This window comes from Pseudophryne corroboree, chromosome 6 (genome assembly GCF_028390025.1).
Source record: "Pseudophryne corroboree isolate aPseCor3 chromosome 6, aPseCor3.hap2, whole genome shotgun sequence".
NCBI classification, from domain to species: Eukaryota; Metazoa; Chordata; class Amphibia; order Anura; family Myobatrachidae; genus Pseudophryne; species Pseudophryne corroboree.
This window is the reverse complement of record NC_086449.1, coordinates 478,768,892-478,783,349: the sequence shown is the minus strand read 5'-3', so window position 1 is coordinate 478,783,349 and position 14,458 is coordinate 478,768,892. Positions and strand designations below refer to the sequence as shown.

General features: G+C 40.5%; 1 protein-coding gene across 13 annotated transcripts in view; it reads left to right on the top strand.

Moving 5' to 3' along the window:
* Positions 1 to 14,458, top strand: part of MDFIC (MyoD family inhibitor domain containing) — a 236,090-nt gene that overhangs the window by 152,637 nt on the left and 68,995 nt on the right. For all 13 annotated transcript variants that reach the window (XR_010179438.1, XM_063927244.1, XM_063927247.1 and 10 more), the window contains one exon: positions 3,346 to 3,468. Coding sequence is in view for 12 of the 13 variants with exons in the window: in XM_063927244.1 (XP_063783314.1) it covers positions 3,346 to 3,468 (123 nt within the window). In the remaining variant the exon portion in view is untranslated. The remainder of the gene's footprint in view (positions 1 to 3,345; positions 3,469 to 14,458) is intronic.

Genomic DNA, 14,458 nt, shown 5'->3' with positions numbered 1-14,458 from the left:
ATATAGATGCTATAATCAAAATGGGCCTTTAATAATTCTTCTACTAAATGTGTGTTAAAGCATACAAGGAAGTTCTATCTAGAGGAACACTAGTTCGGACTAGTGTGACCTGCTTTTATCACTCTGAATGACTGCTGTGAATAAGCTTTGAGAAGTGTTATTTAGCACATTGGGAGTCATTCCGACCCGATCGCTCGCTGCAGTTTATCGCAGCGCAGCGATCGGGTCAGAACTGAGCATGCACCGGCGCCACAGTGCGCCGGCGCATGGCAGCCATCGTTGCCTAGCGATCGCCTCTGAGGCACAGGCGGTCGCTGGGCGAGAGGGGGCTGGACGGTGGAGGGGGCGCGGTCCGTCCAACGCAGGCGTGGTCGGACCATTGGGGGGGGCAGGCTGCGGCGGCTGCGTGACGTCGCACGATAAAGCTGCGCTGGTCGGGAGCTACTCCTAAAGTGCAAAGGCATCGACGCTGTGCGATGTCTTTGCACTTCTTCGGGGGGGGGGGGGGGGGAGGGGGGCTGCGGCACTGACATGCGGGGCGGACTAGCCCTGTGCTGGGCATCCCCCCAGTGTGAATGATCGTAGCTGTGCTAAATTTAGCACAGCTACGATCAACTCGGAATGACCCCCATTGTGTGCACATTTCAAATGCTATGAATGTGGGAAACCATTTGTAAGGTTTTGTCTATTCTTTCAGTAAGTATTGCTTTTATTACCTTTGTGTATGAGCACATAACTTGCTAATTATCACTGTGCATAAAGTAGCCAGAATGCTTCCTCAATATTCATTTTAGACATTTTTGAGCCGAGTCTGAGTCACAGTTCTACTAACAACATAAATAGATGGAAGAAAAAAGTTTTTGTAATTAATACAATACTTCCCTTCTTTAGGGAATCACTGTTGTTCACAATCCTTGTTGTTTTCTTCTTATGTCTCTCACAATGCTTTTTTTTTTATACACCATTTCATATGCAAGGAAAAACACAAGACAAAACAGCTGTGTAGAACAGTCTATAGGTATAAACCAAGGCGCAAAATCCACCCGAAACTGTTGAACAAGGCGTACTCACACTCGCACTCAAGTGGTATCATGCACATCAGAGATTCTTTAACAGGACGTGTCCCCAATATCACCATAGGTAGTCACCCCCTTGTGTGTATGGACCCCAGTAATTGATGGGGTATCCCACTCAATGTTAGTGCTGGGATAGATCAAGCACATTATGGTATCTTTAACATACAGGATTATTTAAGGGATTAACAAGTATACCCCACTCACTGTAATATGTATAATGCCACAAACACAAAAGTTTAACATGTCAGTCCACATGAAAGTTCTTAGTGAAACTTCTCCTTTTTATGTATAAAGTGCACTCCAGATGAATCAGGAAGGTAGTAAAACATTCACTGTATTCCAAAGAGGAGTACCCATACAACAGGGATACAATAATATCAAAAGCTTACATAAAGCAAGTATAAAAAATGGTCAAATTTAGTACAGCAAAAAATGAAAGTTTCGGTGCGACAGGTATTCCAAAATGGAGGAGCTTAAGTTTAATGTAACATACCTCTGAAGTAAAAGAAAAAATGTCTCTTCACAATCTTTCTTGTCAACCCATTTCGGTTGCACACCGGCTTTTGTCAAGACATAACTGCCAAATGTCCCAAACATCTAAGAGCTATCCCAGGTTATCCACCAGCTTAGACTGATACAGATGTGTCCTCTCTCATCGTTTCTGCAGTCACGGTAAGCTGCCCATCTAGTCACGAATAGTCCTGAGCAAGTGTACGAACACCTTTTCCCTGAAAATGCATTATTATTATCATCGATATGCGAAATAGACACACAAGCAGCCAAACTGATTAAAATTATATGAGGCTTGACTGTATTCTGTGGGTTAATGGTAGCTGTATCTCCATACAAAATGCTACGTTCAAGTGTTTTCCTTGATAGCGATGAGAATAAGATGCATTTTTTGGGGGGAAAAGACACACTGCAAAAACAGTACCTGGCGGCTCTCATGCGTTCCATGTGCTGCAAATCATTACGTACGGAGGCTAGATGAGGACGGACTCATCTGTATGACCTTTTGAAGTACTGGTTGAATTATTTTCCCATGATGTGAATTTGCTACAGTTATTTAAACATTTTATTCTTGTTGCACAAAATGTTGTATTGTTATCATATATGTTTGTATAGGCCTATAGAAGGGAACTTCGCTGCTATGGTAAATCTCCAACTTAAATTGTACAGACAACTTGGTACAGCATCTGAAATAAAGCTTTACGGTTCATCAAACACTGGGTCATGGCAAAAACATCTGTCATCTGACACTAGTCCTTTGATACTCTGTAGTGGGTGCACATTGGGTTCTTTGTGCAATTTGAGATTTTCTCTTTTCTGCAAATGGAATATTGTACAAGCAAAAGTTGAAAATCAATAACTTACATTTTCACATAAAACAGCTAAAATATAAACTATTGTTATTTCTTATAAACATTTGTGTTGTTTTTTTCTGGTACATTAACAATAGAAAACAATCTGGGTGATTATGTTGATGAGCAGATATTGCTGTTCAAATTGGATAAATGGTTTGAGAAACATTTACTCAGAATCAACACAATAGGATTGCTGTGTGATACATAGAGATAAATCCATTATGTACTTAATATAATGGAATAGCCTCCCATCAGAAGTGATAGAGGCTAAGACAGTAGAGTAATTTAAACATGCATGGGATAGGCATAAGGATATCCTTACAAAGATATAAAGATCAAATAAGGTATGAGATAAAAATATAGTAAAAAAAGGGGGCAGACTAGATGGGCTACGTGGTTCTTATCTGCCATCAAATTCTATGTTTCTACGTAATGAATCACAAAACTTAAGGGGGGTACACACGGAGAGATCCGTGCTTAAAATCTAAGCAATCTTGCTAGATTGCTTAGATTTTAAGCACGGATCTGCCGTGTGTATGCCCTCCAGCGATAGCGATGCGCGGCCCCGCGCATCGCTATCGCCGATGCTAGATTGAGCTGCATGCAGGCTCAATCTAGCGGGTCGCTCACTTCACCGTTGTGTGAAGTGAGCGGCCCCCCGTCGGCTTTCCCCCTCGCTCAGCACATCGCGCTGTGCTGAGCGGGGTGAGAGATGTGTGCTGAGCGGTCTGTGTTAAGATCGCTCAGCACACATCTCTCCCGTGAGTACCCCCCTTTAAACCTTAGGCATTGTAAAGAAATCTAGACCACACTGAAAGTATGAGGTGCACCCTCAGAGCATATGCTGTCAGTGCTGTTTATCATTTGTTGTCCATATCTTTCATGTTATTGCTCTGTCATTCTAGAAAAATGTGAAAAAGAAAATATGGAAATGGAAGATGCCAATCAGTCGTTCAATAATAAAAGTGTGCAGACAGATTTAGAAGATAGTGCTATGATGGGGAGCAGGGATGACACCATAATCAAAAGTAAGTATATTTAGTAGAACACCTCTATTGGAATTTTTATTGAGATAACATACAGATGTGTCCAGATACATGTAGCCTCCCTGCACGTTAAACAGCCCTTCTATCGCAAAATGATGCAAATAGGATGCGTAACACAACTAGTTTAAGCAGATTAAAATGATATGCGGCATGCCTACATTCTGCATGCGACGTGCCTGTATCTGCATACGAAATGCTTCGCTAGAGTGTATTCCTAGAAAACTGTACCATACCATTTCATACACATATACAGGTGCGCAGTGGCGTAAGTTTGTCCCAGTTGCCCGGAGGCAAGAAAAATATTGTCGACCCCCCCCCCCCCCCCCCCCGTATATATATATATATTTGCTCCTGCATAGCAAGCCTGCGGATTCTAACTATATGAAGCTACTACAAAACCATTGCAACTGGGCAGATCTATGTAGGGGTCCAGACACACACTACATAGATCTGCTCAGTCACTCACAATGCTGATTATTTCTCTGACAATTAATTTGCAAGTGTCATATCCAGGATTAGAACCCACAACCTATTACACTGGAAGCATGCACCTAACTGACGGAGATATTTGCTCTTGCATAGGAAGTATGAGAATTCTAACTATATGAAGTTACTTGTAATTGTCAGAGAAATAACTTCATATAGTTAGAATTCTTATGCTTCCTTTATAGGAGCAAATAGCTTCATCAGTAAGGTGTCTGCTTCCAGTGTATCTCTAATAAAGAGGGTGTGATTTGTAAGGTGTAGTGACTAGTGGGGAAGTCGGCTACAGAAGAGATACCGGCTGCTGTCAATTAACTTAATTGATTAATGTCGCTGAACACACAGAACCGGAGAAGTGCCCCCCTTGAAAGCAGGAGCCCGGCGGCAGTTGACTCTGTTGCCTCCCAGAGTTCTGCCTCTGCAGGTGCGGCCGCGCACAGAATATAGGCATGCCACATATCATTTTAATCAACATAACCTGTTTGTGTGTCCTATTTGCCTACTGAATTTACGGCAAAAAAAAAAACTAGTCAACGCGTTGCATGGGCCATGTCAGCTCACCCATGCCAGGCATCTCCCGCTACATGGTGTAATGAGGCAAGATGTATGAGGACACACCTGTATTTTTATTTGAAATTTATGAAGTTTGGACTTATAAATATTACAGACATTTTTTTTATTATAATAATGTACATTTATATAAACAAGACATTTTGGAATAGGATGATAAGGAAAAGTGCAAAGCTAAACTACAGTAGCTATGTTTCTGGCTAATGGTACAGTAGTCATCCTCTGAGTTTTCAGTGATGCGCGTGTGTTTGTTCTGAGAACACAGAAACCACCACTTCCTGATGGATCAAATTTTTTTTTCTGAGATTGAGAATTCCCTGACTCCATTACTCCATCTCTATGAGAAGCTAATGTTCTAATGATGTATTTGGGGTGAGGAAGGCAGGCATCTTCAGTTTAATCCTCTATTTAAAATGCACATTTATCAGGATTGTTATACCAGCAATAGAACTCACAACCTTATTCTCCACAGCTAGACAGCTAACACATCGAGCGGTCTGCTTCTGCATAGGAAACCTAGTCATTTTAACTATGTGAAGCTGCAGATATGTCCTCAATATGCGATGCGGCGCGAGTGAGCCGCTCCAAGAAGTGTAGAGTTACAAATTTTCATTAAATTTCATCTTATTCACACTGCAGATGCAGCAAAACACCACTGTACCGGAGACCCACACTGTGTCTTTAACAGCACAGGAGTCTGTTTAAATATGTACATAGATGAAGTACAATGGAAATTGGCATGAAACAAAGCCACTGCATCATTTTACAGATATGACACTGTTCAGCTTACCTATGGCTTCGGATATTCACATGGTATCCATGCACCTGCAAATGTGCCGCATGCGGACGCGAATAATCGCACCCGGGATGCATATGTACGTTGCAACAGCGAAAACTGATGAACAGTGTAACATCTGTGCTTCGTATACAGATCCAAACTCATTCTGACACAGATGTGCAAGTGTCATAAAGACAGGGCCGGTTTAAGGCCCCCACTACTATGCTTGCTATCAAAAACTCCTGAGCTCCCCACCGTGACAGACACACACACACACACACACACACACACACACACACCTGGAGGAACATCCGTGAGCAGCAGATGCGGCCGGCTCATTGTGTGTGTGTGTGATTTAACGCACTGTCCCGCTATACTGCTTGTACATTTGAGCCACTGGGTGAACACTCCTTCAGTTAAAATAGCACTGTGTGGAGGCCACAGGAATGACCGCCGCTGTCCCCCTTCTTTTAATCTGGCCCTGTGTACAGATGCGTCCTCATACATCTTTGCTGCAGTCACGCTAAACAGCCACTCTTAGCAAGCCTTGTCCTGTGTGACTCTGCTAGCATCTGGAGTCTTGTTTGCATTTTCTTTGCCGAAATTGCATCTAAGTCGTAATGCGATTCAACACTTGTATATCTGTGTGCGACTGAGCTATGAATCTGCATCCGAAGTGCTACGATGTGTTTTTTTTCCATGCCAAGCTTTGTATTGCCTCATATGCAGTCTCTGTCACACATAGATATATACAAGTGTCGCATCTCATTCTCAAATTAATCAGCAGCGTCTCCTGGTGTGCCGTAGTCGATCATATTACAACTAATGCACAATTTTGGAAAAAAAATGACACAAGAGCTAACGAAGTTGCACGGGACCCGTCAGTTCACCTTCTCCGTACATCTCCTGCTGCGTGGCATATAGAGGCTAGATGTATGTGGCTACATCTGTAAATCAAATTATTCAGTGCAGTCTTGCGAAGCCGTTTTATAGCATTGCACTGCAACCAAGACTCACATGTAAATGAAACATACAATCTGTGCAAGCCTGGCACAACGAGTGGCTTTTTGGTGTGATTGCATCAATAGTATATAAGAACACACATATGTAGTTGTAATTGTCAGTTTAAAACCATTACAGCTAATTAGATCTGCACACTTTTATTGTGGTGTTGAAAAATGTGTGTTTTAAATTCAGGGGATATGTCTGGTATAGGAGGTTTGGTATACAAATCCCTTTGTTGAGGCGTTCTGTAAGTGTGTGTGTGTGTGTGTGTGTGTGTGTGTGTGTGTGTGTGTACATACACACAAAGAAAATCCAAAATCTAAACTGTATTTTGTGTGCATCTCTCTGTCTACGTCCCTCTATAAACCCCCTTCAAATCCTGCTTTTGCCCCTGCGATGGGTACAGTTGGGTGATCACAAAGTTCCTTGTACTGTAATTAGTATTACTGACAAAGCTTTTGTCCCGACCAGGACTGACTGACACCCCTTTCACATTTCCAAAAATATCCGGGTTATTGCATGTGAACGACACTATATTTCAACCCTGGTAGTGACCAGGATTGAACATGGCTTCAACCTGGGCTGCTGTGCGGTGTGCACAGGTAAGCAGGGTCGTTGCAAAATTTTTGTTGTATTTACTGTGGGGGAGATGATTGGTGCCTGATCCTTTTTTTTTTGGCTGAAATGCAGGTCATGGTAGATTCACTTCAGTTCACTTCATTCCACTTCATTTTTGCTGAAATGAACATAATTATAATACAGTAGTTAATTTTGACTTCTGCACGGACCAACTGTGACTGAGACAAACTGTTAGAAATGCAAACTTCTCAAATGGAAATCTTCTATCTCTTTTAACATAAAACGGTAATTATTATTATTCTTTATATGGAGTTACAAGGGGTCTGCAGAGCTTTAAAAAGTACAGAAACAATATGAAAAAAAAGTGTCTTACACTACAGATTGTATCAGGAAATGCACATGGTTTATAAACACTGCTGTGTCAGCAGTCATAATACTCAAATACGCAGCAGTACAGTAGAACCCAAGATTTAGGTGCCATTGAAGGAATTGGGGAAGAGATGATGGAATAAGTAAGGGAAGGAAAAGCACATGAGGGAAGAGGGCTCTGCTCATGAGAGCTTACAGTGTAAAGCGAAGGGACAGGCAGACAGTGGTGACACAGAGGGGAGAGACAGTGAGCAAGAAGCATGGAGAAATGGGTTAGGATGAGAGCTGAAAGGCTTTGACGTGGGTCTTGAAACCCATTTGAAGATGTGTAGAAAACAGGAGAGTCTGATAAGGAGAGGGTGAGCTTTCTAGAGGTAGGGAGCAGCATGAACAAAATCTTAGAGGCGGAAGTGGGAGGAAGTAAACAGCTGGGAACAAGAGGGTATAAGTAGGAAGACAATTATTATTTTGTATTTACATTCTCTAGTACTTTTCACAGCTTAAAATGACGTCTTCAGACAGTTATTATTTTATCTAGAACTGTGGTAAGCAGCGGTTACTGTAGTTTTGTAAATTGGTGGAAGTTTGCATTTCGAATACCAGAGTGTGTGGGGCAGTGATATTACATGAAAAGGAAGGGACTGCAAATAAACCCTAATAATAAATTAGAAAAACCTCTGATAACCTCCTTTCTTTCCATGTTATGCTCTAAAATGAAATATGAAAGAGACCCCTTTTGTGTAAATATTTCAACATAATGATAAAGTACATGAAAGACACAAAACTGCATTTATTTACTATCCAGTAAAATAAAGGTAAAATTAGTATTTTGTAAAAGTCATAATAACATTTTTCATGTCCATGTCAGTTGTGCTATTTACATCTAGTTCAGTGCTTCTTAAACTCTGCCCTCAAGGCACTCTTACAGTCAAGGTTTTAAGGGTATCCAGGTTTGATCACAGCATAGTTTTATCAAAATGACTGAGGTACTTATTAATTCACCTGTGTCCAGCATGGGTAGACTTGATGGTGCCTTGAAGTACAAGCATGAGAAGCACTTCTCTAATAGATGCATAATGACAGGAGGGTATAGAATTATTTACAGTAAGAGGCATTATCGTGCAATTTCTCCCACATTCAATTTAATTTTCCTGTTTTAGCTATAATCATGGTCTGAATTTAATGAGTCACAGTTCGCATCAGGAGGTGAGGTAGCATAGAGCTTTCTCCAGCTGTCACTTTGAATCACAATATGAGAAGAGGGAAGACTGTGGGGCTTTGTAGGAATAACAACAAATTGAACCCAAGACGAGAATAATTTTATGCCTAAAATATTCAATTCACAGCAGGACCAGAGTCCTAACAGAATTTGACCCAAATGTATTAAGCCTTAAAAAGTGATAAAGTGGAGACTGATAAAGATTGATCAAGCACCAACTAATCAGCTCCTTTCATTTTTCAAACACATCCTGTAACATGACAGTTAGGAAACTAATTGTCTTTATCAGTCTCCACTTTATCACTTTTTAAGGCTTAAACATTTTGACCTTTGGGGCAGATGTATTCATCCTTGGAGAAGTGATAAAGAAGTGATAAGTGCAAGGTCATAATGCACCAGCCAATCATTATGGGTTTGAAAAATTACATTTAGGAGCTGATTGGTTGGTGCGTTATCACCTTCCACTTATCACTTCTTTATCACTGCTTTATCACTTCCCCGGGCTTTATACATCTGCACCTGTGTTTCTTATTGGAAGGCGATAATCTAGTGCTCAAACAGGGTTATGATCTCAAATCTTGGTAGATATTCTATCAATGTTCTATTAGGAAAATCTTTATGGTACAGTATATGCAACTATATGAATTAAAACCAAATGAACTTAATTTTATGATAATAGGGACTAAAGTAAAGGTCTTTGGGAAAGCTAGTGGGTACTACCAATCAAGCACAGAGGTTTAGGAGACTTTATATCAGCCACCTGCATACTGATGACAGAAATATTTGGGGCATTGTTAAGGAACTCTGTGTCTGTCTAGAAGTCATCATTCCTGTTTTATAAATAGCTTTTTTTTTATATATATTAGCCAAACTCCTTGTTAAAGGACTTGTCCACCACACCTGTTGTGTGTGGGATTTGAAAATGTTATTACATTGGCTAAAAAAACTGCATAATGACATGGTAGGGGGTAGATGAAATATCACTACATAACTTGCTATACTGTAAGCTGTTTGTTCATTGGAGGAAACCGTACCAAGCGGTCTGATTGTTAAGTGCAGGAGGATAGCTTTATACTGAAATAATCTTCCTTTTAACTCTTCTTAAATGTGTCCACTTAAGTTATTGTATTCTACATTTTGTGCACCAAAGTTTCTCAATAATTACTGCAGACTTCAATTGATGCAGTTTTCGATTGGTACATTCTGATGCCTGAATAAAATAACTTATTAGTATTTTTCAACTGGAAATACATGTAAGTCTGTATATGCTGTATAATACGTATTGGTCTCTTTCATGCTCCAAATGTTTCCAGCTGTGGATTTTTAACAGCTGTTACAGTGTAACTTCTTACTTTAAAATTGAAAGATAAAAATTCAAGCACATGCTTAATGGCAGCTTCTACTGGAAAGCATCCTGAGAAGTTTCAGATTTCAGGGTCACAATTACACAAACTCCCTTTAAAATGTGGTTGGCTACTCCTCCCCACCTTTCTTTTTTCTTTACAATGATATCCCTATTAAAGTAAAGTAGTGCAGGGGCTGCACAGGTGGGACAATTCTTTTATGCAATGCATTTCTATAGGAGTTAAACTCCAAACAGCTTCCCAGTGGCGAAAACACAACCTGTCTTGGGTAGTGACGGCATACAACATCAAAGGGTCTCCTAGCCTATATTTTTATGCTCCCTCTGCATTTTTTTTATAGCTATAATAGGGTAGGAGTGCATAAAATTGTGCTTGTTCTAGGCTTTTCTCTCATTCAGGGCAGTTAAGGAATATCATGGGAGTGAGAGGGGAATACGTTCTGAAATGAAAAAGTAATGTTTCTTCATAACATTTAACTTGTGTAATGTGCTCATATTTAGCATCTATATTGGTTATTAAATATTACAGTAAATGTTTGGAATTATATTAACTGTGGGGGATATTCAATTAGCCATGGAGCTTACCGTGGGAGGATGGCCTAAAGCTTTAATTTCCAAACCTATTAAATTTTAAGCCCATTTCCTCCCATGGTTAAAGCACATTAGAAAATATGTTTCGTGTTAAGTGCCCAGTGGTATGGTATAACACGCTCGCAGTGGTAGGGGCATAAAGTCCTGGTTACCACAGATGTCCATTTGCACCTTAGCAGGGTGTGAGCAGAGAGTTGCGGTACGTGCAGCCTGCGGGCTGCAATTGTGTAGCTCTGGGCACTGCAAAAAGTTCATGATAAGGCCTGCAGCTAATTGAATATGCCCATATGTATTAAATTATAGTTAAGAAAACCTGTTATCTCTATTGGAAGCACTCATCCTTATATTTAGTATATATTTAGTAGACCTGCAGGGGCTGACTTACCTAATGATTATGGGCCTAATTCAGACCTGATTTCAGCACCAAAATTGATCTCTAATGGGCAAAACCATGTGCATTGCAGGTGGGGCAGATATAACATGTGCAGAGAGAGTTAGCTTTGGGTGGGGTGTGTTTAAACTGAAATCTAATTTGCAGTCAGTATTTACCCCGCACCGAAACAAAATAACCCACGCAAATCTAAATTTCTCTGCTCCCCCCCCCCCCCCCCCCCCTCTGCAGTGCACATGGCTATGCCGATTAGAGAACAATTTTGCTGCTGCGATCAGGTCTGATTTAGGCCCTATATATTGACGGACCATTTTCGAAATAAAAATTAAGAAACCTACTAATTAGTATTACATATATATATATATATATATATATATATATATATATATACATACAGTATATATATATTTTTTTTGTTATTTCTGTGAATGTAGCATTCAGATGGGTGTGGATCATTGGGGGTCGACCCTGTCTAGGTCGATAGTCACTAGGTCGACAACTTTTGGTTGACATGCAGTAGTTCAACTCCAACAAATGTTGACACAGAAAAGGGTCGACCTGCGGGTTTTTCTTTTTTTGGGTTGTTTACGCCGTAAAATCAGCGGAAACTCCAGTTAGTGCACCATGTCCCCTCACGTGGCTCGCAATTACTATTCCCAATCGTAGTCTACGTGGATCACAAAGTATGGGAAAGTAAAAAAAAAAGAAAAGAGTGAAAAACTCATGTCGCTCTTTTTCTGTGTTGACCTTTGTCATGTTGACTTGTGAGCCATGTTGACCTAATGCATGTCGACCAATAGTGGTGGTTGACCTAACAACTGCATACCCATTCAGATTACATTGTACTATATAAATCACAGTGTGACATTAAGGGGTCAGGTAAGCGTGATGTGCGGATTTATGGCTGTTATGTACAGAAAGAAGAAGCATTTCCCTAACTACATATCCCAAAAGCTGCTGGGTTTGCATAATTAACCCAATTTCGGGTTTGAATATTTATCAAACACATTCCCACATGAGGGAATTCATTAGATACATGGTGGCAGACCTTTGTGAAATAAAATTGTAGCCAATTGTTAAAAGAGAAAAGGTAGTGCTAAATATGAGTTTTGGGGGTTTATTTAATCTATTCTTGATATTTTAACAAGTATGTGATTTATTATTATTATTATTATTATTATTATTATTATTATTATTATTTCAATTAACATAATTTCCTATTGATATTGCACCTTTTTGGAAAGGTTAATGTTTAATGTGATTTGCTGCTAACTGCGTTTAATGATCACTGTGGAATCCTTTTAAGTTCCTTCTGCTGAAATAGTACAGCTACTGGAAATCAGAGTCATCTATTTTCATTACAATGCACTTTTGTGGAGGGGGTGAGGGGGTTTCTGTAACAAATTGCATAGTCCTTTTAAGTTTCTGTTTTGTTGTACCTGAACAGTTTTCTAAAGCATTTCGGTGTTATGATGTTGCTGGTTGCTTTGTTTTCTTATTAAGATCACAAAAGCATAAAAAATTCAGTGAGGGGGAAAATGACTAAAAGGATTGTGCCTAGTTATCATGTTAATGTATGCTTTCTGTGTTATAGAAGATGCAGTATATGCTATTTACCACATTGAATATGTTCAAAAATAATTGCTGACAAAAGCTACTTCACATAGCATCTTAAAGCAACTTAGATGTGCACCTTATAATTTGAATATTAATGTATTAGCTATGCAGAATCACCTATTGATGTAGTTTCAAGGCGCACATAATAATATGTATTGGTTAAAAATACTAGTAGAATATATACCGTATAATGAAAAGGTTTATACTTGATTTTTGTTAAAATGGTACAAGGCTACAAAAAAGAAAAGAAAAGAAGGAAACTTCTACCTTGTTCATGCATCATCCCTACTATAGGAGGAAATAGTGTTATTAAAATGTATCACAATAAAAACTGAATATTCTTATAAAAAACTAAACCAAAATATGTGTATTTAGATAATCAGCATACAAATGAGTAATAAACTTTATACTTCAAACATACCTTTCCAATCATTAATAATTCTGATTAATTATACAATCAATATATAATTATATTGCTAATATATTTTACGTTAATTACACCAAAAGAACATCTACTGTATGCAGTAGATTCCCTTGAGTGTAACCGTTGTTCCCAGCAAAAACACAAAGTATTTCTAGTATTATAAGTTAGCATCCAGAGCAGCAGGGCTTAGAATTGAGAGGGGCAGATGTATTAAGTTTGGAGAAGTGATAAGTGGTAGGTAATGCAGCAGCAATGCTCCTAAAGCCCCGTACACACAGGGGGAGATGTGTGCTAAGCGATCTGTCAGTGACTGCTCAGCACACATCCCCCCCCCGCTCAGCAGCACACAGCGCGATGTGTGCTGAGTGAGGGGGGATTGAGGGGGGGGGGGCGCTTACTTCACAAAGCAGTGAAGTGAGCGATCTACTAGATTTGGCATGCATGCATGCCAAATCTAGAGTCAGCGATAGCGACTCACCGCGCATTGCTATTGCTATGGGCATACACATGGAGAGATCTGTGCTTAATTTCTAAGCAATCTAGTCAGATTGCTTAGAATTTAAGAACAGATCTCTCCGTGTGTATCCCCTTAACTGTCCTTTTTCAAACCCGTAATGATTGGCTGGTGCATTATCACCTTCCACTTATCACCGCTTTATCACGGCTTAATACATCTTCCCCTATGTACGTACTGAGCTGCCAGCCTCTTCTTTCTCCCACAGCAGACTGGGACCATACAATTACGGACATTCTCTGACTCTATATTACTGTGTCTAAAACTTTCGATTTGATTCCAGTGGCTATGATTGGTCATTTCTACAGAAACTGCCTCCATGCATAGGGTGACTGTAATAAGTGCGCTTACATTTCTGAAGTGCAGGCGAGACCTGTATGTAGTCCATGTACACTCCTTGTAACAGAAAAAAGAAACCAAAAATATATAAAATAAACAAAAAATTAATAATAATAATATAATTTACACACACACACACACACACACACACACACACACACACACACATCGTTCCATGGCTACTGCTGGGCACAACGAAGGTAAGCAGCTGCTCTGGTGGGGGGGGGGGGGGTGAGGGAATGAGGTGGAGGGGTCTACCTGGCATAATGTGTATAAAGGGTTCTACTGTGGCGTAATGTGTATAAGGGTCTCTACCATGGGGCAGAGGCGGAACTACCGCCAGTGCAACCAGTGCGTTGCACTGGGGCCCGCCTCTGTCCAGGGGCCCAAAGCATGTAATGAGTCAAACTGACTCATTACATGCCGCTGTGCGCTGCGGGCAACCGCTGCCCGCAGCGCACAGCCGCCCAGAGAGGAGAGGAGCAGCGGTACGGGGGAAGGAGGAGGAGGGAGGTGGAGGAGGGAGCCGCAGCAGCGCTTTGTTACTGGTTGAGGTGCTGTTGCTGCTGCCCCTCTGCTTCACTATAGGCTGTCTATAGGCTCCCTCCTCCACCTCCCTCCTCCTCCTTCTCTCCTGCCCGGGAATCGTCAGAAGCTGCACCGAGGAGCCTGAGCCAGCGGAGAGGGTAAGTGTAATTCTTCTTTCTGTCTTTCTGTCTTTCTTTCTGTC